Genomic DNA, 12042 nt, shown 5'->3' with positions numbered 1-12042 from the left:
AGGCGCTCTCCTGCTGTGACCGTCTCGTCTGATTTCCCTCGCTCCTCGTGAGGAGAAGCCACAAGCTCAGCTCAGAGCAGACCAGAGCGGGAACTGAACAAAGATGCCATCAAACCTTTAATCTGTCCCCTTTATGTTGATTCATTCAGTGCTGCAACCCATGTGAATTTTCTATAGTCTTTCTATATTTACAGCGCAGAAAGGAATGATTTGCAGCAGTTGTGAGTCTTGGGGACATATCAACTTCAACCCTGACACCTCTCTCAGAATGCACTGCAGCCAAGAAAGAACTCAGGAATCTGTGGTCACAAGGACATTAATACTCATTTGCGTCGGGGACTTTTAAATCTAACCCGCCCATTGGGAAACTGATGGGATCGGGTGCAATGTTGGTTTTATACCCCAACCGATTTTACTCTCCATTGAAGTCAGAATAATATTGGGTGGGGTGTAAATCCAGTGCTCTACCCGATCCCATGGGCTTCTCGCCTGGTGAGTTAGGTTAAAATTGCCCCCTTTATCTCAGCTTGTAAGTAAAGGTGCTTTGGGGCAGATTGAGATCTAGTTTGCTGGTGCCCAGGCTAATGGGGCCTGAGTGGTGTTTGACCTATATCCACGTTTCGACAATACCTTATTCTGTTTGTTTATCCCTCAGGGTGGAGAACACTGTTATTATCACGGACAGATACGGGGGAACGACAAGTCCAAAGTTGCTCTCTCCACCTGCAATGGGCTTCAGTAAGTATGAATGGGAGTTCTCCTTGGGAAGATCGTGTGCGGCTTGCAGCTTTAACACAGGATTACAGGCTGAGTTCAGAGGTGAAAGGTCGCTCGGTGGCCTGGGTGGCGGAGTGGGTTTGCACACAGCACTTTCACCCCTAGGGCCTGAGATCAAATCCAGTGCAGACCAATGGCACGAAAGTCTTCTCTCTGTACATTGTGAAATGAGTGGGGAGGCTAAGCCTGGTTCCTGGGGAATTGGGCTAAGAGCAGGGAGCTGCCTATAATGTGGCAGGAAGTTGGCAGTCTTGCTCAAAGAAGTCACAGGTCGGATGGACCATGTGGGGAAATGGAGATGTCCCACAGGTTCAATATGGGAGTTTGGGGATTGGTGTATATAGTGTGCGTTTAACTCTGCAGCTCGCTGTGCAATATATAACCCCCTCCCCCCCATTAGCAAAGGTTGCCTCAACGTCCCTAAAAGCACGTGTAAATCCAAAGGGACAGTTTACCAACTTGTAGCAGGACCACTTTTGGGCCTATGTTGATTGTGGTGACGTTGACCTCCATTATTCTTTAGTCCTTGCTTCTGTGACCCATCGCGTCACTTGTAATCTTTTTGCTGTCCTTTAGCGTCACTTGGGTTCATTTTGGGACAAAGTGAAGAGCAGCGTTAAAATAGATCCCATTTTTTTTAAATAAAAAAGGCTCCCTTAGCGGCCTATTGGATAAAGGCAACTTCCTGCACAGCACTGAGCTGTATGGGCCAGGAGGAGCAGTTTCAGCTTCTGCTGTACGGTCAATTAACTGGGGCAGCTATTGGAGGACAGCTGGTTTCTGTGCCCCTGGGTTAGGGAAGGAGTTCAGCTCCTGGTTGTTACCTATTGGCCTCTGTCGGAAGTGTGCACAAATGGATGTTGAGTGAGGACATGATTGGGCTGGGGCGTGACACCCATCACAGTCGAATAGTCTGCCGCAACGCACCGTCTGGGATCGCATGTAAAAAAATTGCCTCTTCAGTGAGGAGAGCGAGCACCTGGGGAACCGAGCCACAGCGTGAGTCAGTCCCCGGGAGACAACTGGAAAGTAATCCTTTAAAAAAACACGACAAGCTACACCCACACGTTTAAAGGGAAAGGTAACTGTAGGTCAAATACCACCAATGGTACTCGCCCGAGAGTCACCTTCCCTTTAAGATGAGTGCTGGGAGAAATGCAATTTTTGTTTTTCCAATTTGAATCCAGTCCTAGGGGAGTGGACCTTGTTATCTGACACTTCAGTTCTTCCATCTGGCCATAAGAATGATGTCAGAAGAGAGTGCCCAAGGCCTAATCATGGACCACAGTCTGCAGTTAGCGGTGGTGGACTCATGGCCATTGCAACACTACGCCAAGACCAAAAATAATCATTTTAAAAATGAACCTCCACTCTCACTTTCTTTTAATCGCTCCCCATTTGGGGACATTATTTTTGCATCTTCTAATCCAGTTTTCCTCCTGCCTCCACTTACACTGTCTGCCCCTTCATTACGAGGATAGTTTTATGTGACTTGTACCCACAAGGTTGTAGATGTTGAACTGGTCCTTACAGCTTCATGAACCGCCTCATTATCTTCAAATCCCAGCTCACTCACTCCCCTCTCCCTCTGTAACACACCCACCCCCCAATCCCAGCTCACTCACTCCCCTCTCCCTCTGTAACCCGCCCACCCCCCCAATCCCAGCTCACTCACTCCCCTCTCCCTCTGTAACCCACCCACCCCCTATCCCAGCTCACTCACTCCCCTCTCCCTCTGTAACCCACCCACCCCCCAATCCCAGCTCACTCACTCCCCTCTCCCTCTGTAACCCACCCACCCCCCTATCCCAGCTCACTCACTCCCCTCTCCCTCTGTAACCCACCCACCCCCCAATCCCAGCTCACCCACTCCCCTCTCCCTCTGTAACCCACCTACCCCCCAATCCCAGCTCACTCACTCCCCTCTCCCTCTGTAACCCACCCAACCCCCAATCCCAGCTCACTCACTCCCCTTTCCCTCTGTAACCCACCCACCCCCCAATCCCAGCTCACTCACTCCCCTCTTCCTCTGTAACCCACCTACCCCCCAATCCCAGCTCACCCACTCCCCTCTCCCTCTGTAACCCACCTACCCCCCAATCCCAGCTCACTCACTCCCCTCTCCCTCTGTAACCCACCCACCCCCCAATCCCAGCTCACTCACTCCCCTTTCCCTCTGTAACCCACCCACCCCCCAATCCCAGCTCACTCACTCCCCTCTTCCTCTGTAACCCACCTACCCCCCAATCCCAGCTCACCCACTCCCCTCTCCCTCTGTAACCCACCTACCCCCCAATCCCAGCTCACTCACTCCCCTCTCCCTCTGTAACCCACCCATCCCCCAATCCCAGCTCACTCACTCCCCTCTCCCTCTGTAACCCACCCACCCCCCAATCCCAGCTCACTCACTCCCCTCTCCCTCTGTAACCCACCCACCCCCCAATCCCAGCTCACTCACTCCCCTCTCCCTCTGTAACCCACCCACCCCCCAATCCCAGCTCACTCACTCCCCTCTTCCTCTGTAACCCACCCACTCCCCCAATCCCAGCTCACTCACTCCCCTTTCCCTCTGTAACCCACCCACCCCCCAATCCCAGCTCACTCACTCCCCTCTTCCTCTGTAACCCACCTACCCCCCAATCCCAGCTCACCCACTCCCCTCTCCCTCTGTAACCCACCCACCCCCCAATCCCAGCTCACTCACTCCCCTTTCCCTCTGTAACCCACCCACCCCCCAATCCCAGCTCACTCACTCCCCTCTCCCTCTGTAACCCACCCACCCCCCAATCCCAGCTCACTCACTCCCTCTCCCTCTGTAACCCACCCACCCCCCAATCCCAGCTCACTCACTCCCCTCTCCCTCTGTAACCCACCCATCCCCCAATCCCAGCTCACTCACTCCCCTCTCCCTCTGTAACCCACCCACCCCCCAATCCCAGCTCACTCACTCCCCTCTCCCTCTGTAACCCACCCACCCCCCAATCCCAGCTCACTCACTCCCCTCTCCCTCTGTAACCCACCCACCCCCCAATCCCAGCTCACTCACTCCCCTCTTCCTCTGTAACCCACCCACTCCCCCAATCCCAGCTCACTCACTCCCCTTTCCCTCTGTAACCCACCCACCCCCCAATCCCAGCTCACTCACTCCCCTTTCCCTCTGTAACCCACCCACCCCCCAATCCCAGCTCACTCACTCCCCTCTCCCTCTGTAACCCACCCACTCCCCCCAATCCCAGCTCACTCACTCCCCTCTCCCTCTGTAACCCACCCACCCCCCAATCCCAGCTCACTCACTCCCCTCTCCCTCTGTAACCCACCCACCCCCCAATCCCAGCTCACTCACTCCCCTTTCCCTCTGTAACCCACCCACTCCCCCCAATCCCAGCTCAGTCACTCCCCTCTCCCTCTGTAACCCACCCACCCCCCAATCCCAGCTCACCCACTCCCCTCCCCCTCTGTAACCCACCCACCCCCCAATCCCAGCTCACTCACTCCCCTCTCCCTCTGTAACCCACCCACCCCCCAATCCCAGCTCACTCACTCCCCTCTCCCTCTGTAACCCACCCACCCCCCAATCCCAGCTCACCCACTCCCCTCTCCCTCTGTAACCCACCCACCCCCCAATCCCAGCTCACTCACTCCCCTCTCCCTCTGTAACCCACCCACCCCCCAATCCCAGCTCACTCACTCCCCTCTCCCTCTGTAACACACCCACCCCCCAATCCCAGCTCACTCACTCCCCTCTCCCTCTGTAACCCACCCACTCCCCCAATCCCAGCTCACTCACTCCCCTCTCCCTCTGTAACCCACCCACCCCCCAATCCCAGCTCACTCACTCCCCTCTCCCTCTGTAACACACCCACCCCCCAATCCCAGCTCACTTACTCCCCTCTCCCTCTGTAACCCACCCACTCCCCCAATCCCAGCTCACTCACTCCCCTCTCCCTCTGTAACCCACCCACCCCCCAATCCCAGCTCACTCACTCCCCTCTCCCTCTGTAACCCACCCACCCCCCAATCCCAGCTCACTCACTCCCCTCTCCCTCTGTAACCCACCCACCCCCCAATCCCAGCTCACTCACTCCCCTCTCCCTCTGTAACCCACCCACCCCCCAATCCCAGCTCACTCACTCCCCTCTCCCTCTGTAACCCATTGTAGGTTTTCTTTTAACTCTCTCTTTACTCTTTAGTGTAATCCAGAGGTAAGAATCAACTGAGACTTTAAACTTTTCTAACATTTGGTTTTATTGTCATTAAAACACAACAGTTTTACAGATAGAGTTGTTTACAACTCAGTCAATAGCACAACTCGAAACTCAGAATGGTGAAATTCTTCTGCTTCGGGATACTGAGGGGTCAATTCTCTGTTGATGTCCTCCTTGGTCTTCTTCTGGACTGTCCCTGAACTGTCTCTGGACTCTCTGGCCTGTCTCTGGACAGTCTCTTTTCTGTCCTTGAACTGTCTGGCCTGTGTCTGGACTGTTTCTAGTCTGCCTCTGGTCTGTCTCTGGTCTGTCTCTGGTTTGTCTCTGGTCTGCCTCTGGTCTGTCTCTGGACTGTCTCTGGACTGTCTCTGGTCTGTCTCTGGACTGTCTCTGGTCAGCCTCTGGACTGTCTCTGGTTTGTCTCTGGACTGTCTCTGGTCTGTCTCTGGACTGTCTCTGGTCAGCCTCTGGACTGTCTCTGGTCTGTCTCTGGACTGTCTCTGGTCTGTCTCTGGTCTGTCTCTGGACTGTCTCTGGTCTGTCTCTGGTCTGTCTCTGGACTGCCTCTGGTCAGCCTCTGGTCTGTCTCTGGACTGTCTCTGGTCTGTCTCTGGTCTGTCTCTGGACTGTCTCTGGTCTGTCTCTGGTCTGTCTCTGGTCTGTCTCTGGACTGTTTCTGGACTGTCTCTGGACTGTCTCTGGACTGTCTCTGGTCTGTCTCTGGACTGCCTCTGGTCAGCCTCTGGTCTGCCTCTGGTCTGTCTCTGGACTGTCTCTGGTCTGTCTCTGGTCTGCCTCTGGTCTGTCTCTGGTCTGTCTCTGGTCTGCCTCTGGTCTGCCTCTGGTCTGTCTCTGGACTGTCTCTGGTCTGTCTCTGGACTGTCTCTGGTCTGTCTCTGGACTGTCTGGACTGTCTCCTTGATCTTACCTAAAATGGCTGTCTTTATACCCTTCCCACTGGCAAAGCAAGTTGCTGATAGTTTTCTTTTCTCTCTTTTCCAAGGTTCAAACAAGCTATTGTAACAGAAACAGCTTCTGATGTTATCTCCGCGAAAGTACATCATCTCAGTTAGCCTTCGATGGTCTGAAGCAATAATAATAACTTTCAAGTGGTCAAGCTTCCCAGCATGCTGTCTTGTAATAGTCAAGTTTAACAGTTCTATGTTCCACCCTTTGTCATTAATAATTTTAACCAAACTCTGTTCTTTTAATCCATGGTTTCTAGCCCATCCTTTTCATCCCCTTAAAACTGGTATTAAAAATCCATATTGTAAAAATCCAAAAATCTTAAGTGGTCGAGTAGAGAGAGCTTTACTCTGCATCTAACCTTGTACCACACCTGATCTGGGGGTGCATGGTGCTGACATTGGCAGGTGGGCAAGTGAGGGGTGTGACAGTGCAAGCACCCCCTCACCTTCAGGAACACAAAAGAGAGCAAAGATGATGAAACACCATTCGAGCTTTAAATTTTGGGACATTGGCACCCAGGGCTGGTGAGCTAGATGTGAGGTAGTTGGCACTGATTGGGACCACCAGCCTCATCCTAATACTGTGTCATCTCTCTCTTTCTAGTGGCATGTTTGATGATGGTAATTACATGTATATCATTGAGCCATTGACGCAGACGCATAGAGAGGTGAGTACCGAGCTTTATTACTTTTTGTGCTGTCGGATGATAGGTGCCACCAATTTCGGCCTGCAGTGTTGCTGATGTGGCAGACCTGGTAGATTGTTGGCAGAGCTTTTTATTCTCGGGACAAGGGCGTCGCTGCCAAGACTGGCATTTCGTGCCCATCCCTCATTGCCCCTTGAGAAGGTGGTGGTGAGCCTTCTAGCCTTTTCCTATCAGGAAAGGCTGAGCAGGCTGGGGCTCTTTTCTGTAGAAAAGAGAAGGCTGAGGGGTGACTTGATAGAGGTCCTTAAGATTATGAAAGGGTTTGATAGGGTCGTCGTAGAGAAATGTTTCCACTTGTGGGAGAGACCAAAACTAGGGGTCACTAATAAATCCAATAGGGAATTCAGGAGAAACTTCTTTACCCAGAGAGTGGTGAGAATGTGGAACTCGCTTTCACAGGGAGTAGTTGAGGCGAATAACATAGATGTATTTAAGGGGAAGTTAGATAAACACATGAGGGAGAAAGGAATAGAAGGATCTGTTGATAGGGTTAGATGAAGAGGGGTGGGAGGAGGCTCGTGTGGAGCATAAACACCAGCAAAACAACTTGGGCTGAATGGCCTGTTTCTGTGCTGTACATTCTATGTAATTCCAAAACTCACTGACATTTTGTTCCAAACAGGTTGTGAATGATGCAGTGTTTTTGTGCTGGGACACGCACTTTACTGTTGCAAATTGGCTATTTTTTTTGCAGTTAAAAAGAAATTGCTATTCAGCAATTTTGCTGCTGAAATCAATTCCGCAAGTTGCAAACAAAAATGTTTTTTTCTTAGCTGCTGACAGCTGAAACTGGAGGAGGGTGAGAATGGAGAGGTCACGGCTCGGTTTGCCCACCAAGGGCTCTCTGTGAAGTCAATGTCCAAGACTTGACAAATGCAGGAACAACACTCAGCATCTCTGATGTGACGGGGTTATCAGTCCGAATCTGTCAACTGAAACCTCAATACTGGCATAGATCCACACTGAAAAGAAAGAATTGGCATTTATATCACATCTTTCACAACTCAGGACGTCCCAAAGCGCTTTACGGCCAATGAAGTACTTTTTTTGAAGTGCAGTCACTGTTGTAATGTAGGAAATGCGGTAGACAATTTGCGCACAGCAAGATCCCACAAACAGCAATGTGATAATGACCAGATAATCTGTTTTTTAAGTGTTGCTGGTTGAGGGATAAATGTTGGCCAGAACACCGGAGAGAACTCCCCTGCTCTTCTTCGAAATAGTGCCGTGGGATCCTTTACGTCCACCTGAGAGGGCAAACGGGGCCTCGGTTTAACGTCTCATCCGAAAGACGACACCTCCGACAGTGCAGCACTCCCTCAGTACTGCACTGGGAGTGTCAGCCTAGATTTTGTGTTGAAGTCTCAGGAGTGGGGCTCTGGTGCATTGTACTAATGTGATTGTAGGCCTGCTTACCTGCAGTTCATTTCTTTATTAACTGCTCTGAATCTATGTCCCAGCCAGTTAATCCTGTAGTCAGTATTTACTCATCTACATCTTGCCTTTCTCAGGAGATCTTCTGAAGTTGATTAATTCTGGGGATTTGGAATAAATAAAAATCTGGTGTCAGTAAAGGTGACCACGAAGCTGTCGCATTGTCGTAAAAACCCAACTGGTTCACTAATGTCTTTAGAGAAGGAAACCTGCCATCTTTACCCGGTCTGGGCCTATATGTGACTCCATTCCCAAACCACCGTGGTTGACTCTTAGCTGCTTTCAGAAGTGGCTTAGCAAATCACTCAGTTGTAGCAAACCGCTACCTCCACCTTCTCAGGGCAACTAGGGATGGACAACAAATGCCGGCCTCGCCAGCGTCGCCCTCATCCTGAGAACGAATTTAAAAAAAAACGTCTGGGTTATACGTGCAACTGGAAAATGTATTGATTGTTTGGAGGGGGGGCGGGGGGGAGGGAGATCAAGTGGGTTAACACTTTGAACTTTCACCTCTGTGCCCTGCCCAGACTCACTGAGATGAGAGTCTCGTCTCTTCATTGGCTGCAAATATCGTATGTAAAATGAGTCTGGGCATGTCATAATCTGGGCCCTAGTGGACAGCACGAAAGAACCCTCTATGTGGCATTAATTGACACTCGGTGATATACATACCTTGACTGTAGGACGGGTGAAAGGTTAAAGGCAAATGTAACACCGATGTCGCAACCAAGCTCCGTCAATTCAGTTGTCACCTTGTTTCCCCAATTCATTAACAACAATAACTTGCATTTATAGAGTGCTTTCAATGTAGTAAAACGACTCAGGTGCTTCACAGAAGCGTTATAAAACAAACGTTGACATCGAGCCACGTAAGGAGATATTAGGACAAATAACTAAAAGCTTGGTTAAAGGTAGACGTGGACTATGATGGCTGATGATAACATGTTTTTCTTTTTTTAAGGAGAATTTGGCAAGGCCGCACATATTACATCGGATACCTGAAGTTGGATTGATGGAAAATCTTCCCCACACCGGTAATTCCAGTCATTGCTGGTGTTGCTATTATCTAACCCTTAGGCTGTTCGCTGCCCTAGACTGCTCCTGTCTCCCCGGGCTGGCCATTTTGATATTAGAATAACAGACATACTCATAGAATCTTACAGCACAGAAGGAGGCCACTTGGCCCATCGTGCCCGTGTCGGCTCTTTGAAAGAGCTCTCCAATTAGTCCCACTCACCTGCTCTTTCTCCATAGCTCTGCAAATTTTTCTTTTGCAAGTATATATATATGCCACGTCAGCAGATTATGCTATATTGTAAAAAAAAATGTCAAAAAAAGATTATTGTTAAAGCTTCGGCTTCTTCTTTACTATTTTCACCTTCCTCTCCCCTCTGCTCTTGCATATTTATTATTTTCACATTATTAATTATTGAAATATCCTGAATTTTTCTGTCTCACCTTGCTCAAGACACTGACTCCTTGTTCACCTCTCGTCCTCCACAGTGAGGGTTGGCAGACTGCTCAAGTCACTTGGGGAGGGACATCATAACCGAACCTTAGTCCTGTCCTCACCCGATGTCCCAGCACACGCACGTACACATGTACACATACACGCATGAACATGCGCACACATACATGCACGTACACGCACGCACAGATGTACACACAAACGTACACGCACACACACTCGTACATGCACACACATACATGTATGTACACACATACACACACATACAAGCACGTGCACACGTACACACATACATGCATGTACACATGCAAACATACATGCATGTACACACACATATACAAGCATGTAGTTATGTACACGTGCATGTACACATACACGCATACAAACACGCATGCACACAAGCACGTACATATGTGCACATACAAAAATATACATATGAACACATACACACACATACATGCTCATACACATGCACATGCACACGTATACACGCACTTACACGTACATACACACACTTACTCACACATACACTTACGTACATACACGCACGTGCACACATACTCATACAAGCATGTACACATGCGCACATATATGTACATACACATGTATACATACATACACACATACGTACATACGCGCATGTACACATGCACACATACATGCACATGCACACATATGCACGTACACGTGCATACACAAACATGTACACACAAATACGTACACAGATACACACGTATACACACATGCGCATACACACACATGCACACACGTACACACACCCGCACGTAAATGCACGTGCACTTGCACACAAACACGTACACACACGTACACACAAATACACACACACATACACACACGCACATGTATGTACACACACACATGCATGTAAACACACGCAAACTTGCAACAGGTGTCACTGGATAGTGATCTGGGAAGGAAGCTGACCGATTTTCCCCTCCCGAACCTGAGATGCTGGGGCCAGTTGTAACCTCCCCAAACTGAGGTCAACTCTGGATGAAACCTAACCTCGCTGAGCCACGAGGGGATCCAGATAGATCCCATTCTGAGTTTATACTATCTTTTTACTATATTTAAATGTGTTTGCCTCTGCCACCTCTATCCTTCCATTCTACATCTGGTTTGGATCCACATAAGTTTAAATCAGTCCCCGATTGGCTTAGAAAGCAGCTCCATAGGGTAGATTTCCGACCAGTCACAAGATAGAACACTGTAGTAGGGACATGGTTACATTATTGGGGATTGACCTGGTTAAACCGTTGTGGAAAAATCGACCGACATTTGGAAAGCTGGTTTACCTTGAGTCCCTGACAGGGTGAGTTGAGGTGTCAGATGAGTACCATGGATTTATCTTCTCATGGGTTAATTAGGTAGGAGAAGCCCTTTCTCAAACTCTGTAATTGTGTTGCTTCGTCTGGGAGCTGGAGACTCAACTATTCTAATGATCTTCTGGCCGACTTCCCATCTTCACCCTTCGTAAACTTCAGCTCATCCAGAACTCTGCTGCCTGTATTCTAACTCGCACCAAGTCCCGTTCACTCATCACCCCTGTGCTCACTGACCTACATTGGCTCCTGGTCCGGCAACACCTCGAATTTAAAATTCTCATCCTTGTTTTCAGATCCGTCAATGGCCTCGCCCCTCCCTATCTCTGTAACCTCCTCCAGCCCTACAATCCGTCAATGGCCTCACCCCTCCCTATCTCTGTAACCTCCTCCAGCCCTACAATCCGTCAATGGCCTCGCCCCTCCCTATCTCTGTAACCTCCTCCAGCCCTACAATCCGTCAATGGCCTCGCCCCTCCCTATCTCTGTAACCTCTTCCAGCCCTACATTCCGTCAATGGCCTCGCCCCTCCCTATCTCTGTAACCTCCTCCAGCCCTACAATCCTCCGAGAACTCTGCGTTCCTTCAATTCTAGACTCTTGTATACCCTCCACTCCCTTCGCCCCACCAATGCCGGCCGTGCCTTCAGCCGTCTAGGCCCTAAGCACTGGAAATGCCTCCCCAAATCTCCCCATCTCTCTTGTCTCCTTTAAGACTCGACTTAAAACCTGCCTCTTTGACCAAGCTTTTACCTTGAAATGAAATCCATTATATTAACCCTTCTTTCAGTAAAAGCTGGTCGAGTTATACAGGGCGCTGTAGGTCAATTCTCTTCCACAATGTCTTTCAGGGAATCTAAACAAGGCTGGCACTCCATGGTCTCTACTGGTGGACTTGCCCTGGCTCCGAACACGAAGGAGAAGGAGAGCAGTAAGTCTCCGCCCACTCTTGCATGATCCCTTTGAGTCGATGTCTATTGTGTAGCAATCAATTTGCCAGTAAATTGCCTGCTTTGCCAGCTATTTGAAGGAGAGTGGGGATTTCTCCCAGTGTCCCGGCCAACATTCACCTCACAGCCACCATCATCAAAAGTACATCGTAGACTCATGCCTAAGGTCAGAGCGTGTGGAATCAGGGGAC

General features: G+C 49.9%; 1 protein-coding gene across 1 annotated transcript in view; it reads left to right on the top strand.

Moving 5' to 3' along the window:
• The window catches only part of LOC137324057 (disintegrin and metalloproteinase domain-containing protein 23-like), a 156279-nt gene that overhangs the window by 78772 nt on the left and 65465 nt on the right, over nt 1–12042 (top strand). The window contains exons 5-8 of the mRNA XM_067988227.1: nt 656–738; nt 6555–6618; nt 9053–9125; nt 11753–11832. Of these exons, the coding sequence (XP_067844328.1) occupies nt 656–738; nt 6555–6618; nt 9053–9125; nt 11753–11832 (300 nt within the window). The remainder of the gene's footprint in view (nt 1–655; nt 739–6554; nt 6619–9052; nt 9126–11752; nt 11833–12042) is intronic.

This window comes from Heptranchias perlo, chromosome 7 (assembly GCF_035084215.1).
Source record: "Heptranchias perlo isolate sHepPer1 chromosome 7, sHepPer1.hap1, whole genome shotgun sequence".
Classification (NCBI taxonomy): domain Eukaryota; kingdom Metazoa; phylum Chordata; class Chondrichthyes; order Hexanchiformes; family Hexanchidae; genus Heptranchias; species Heptranchias perlo.
This window is presented reverse-complemented; position numbering and strand designations above follow the sequence as displayed.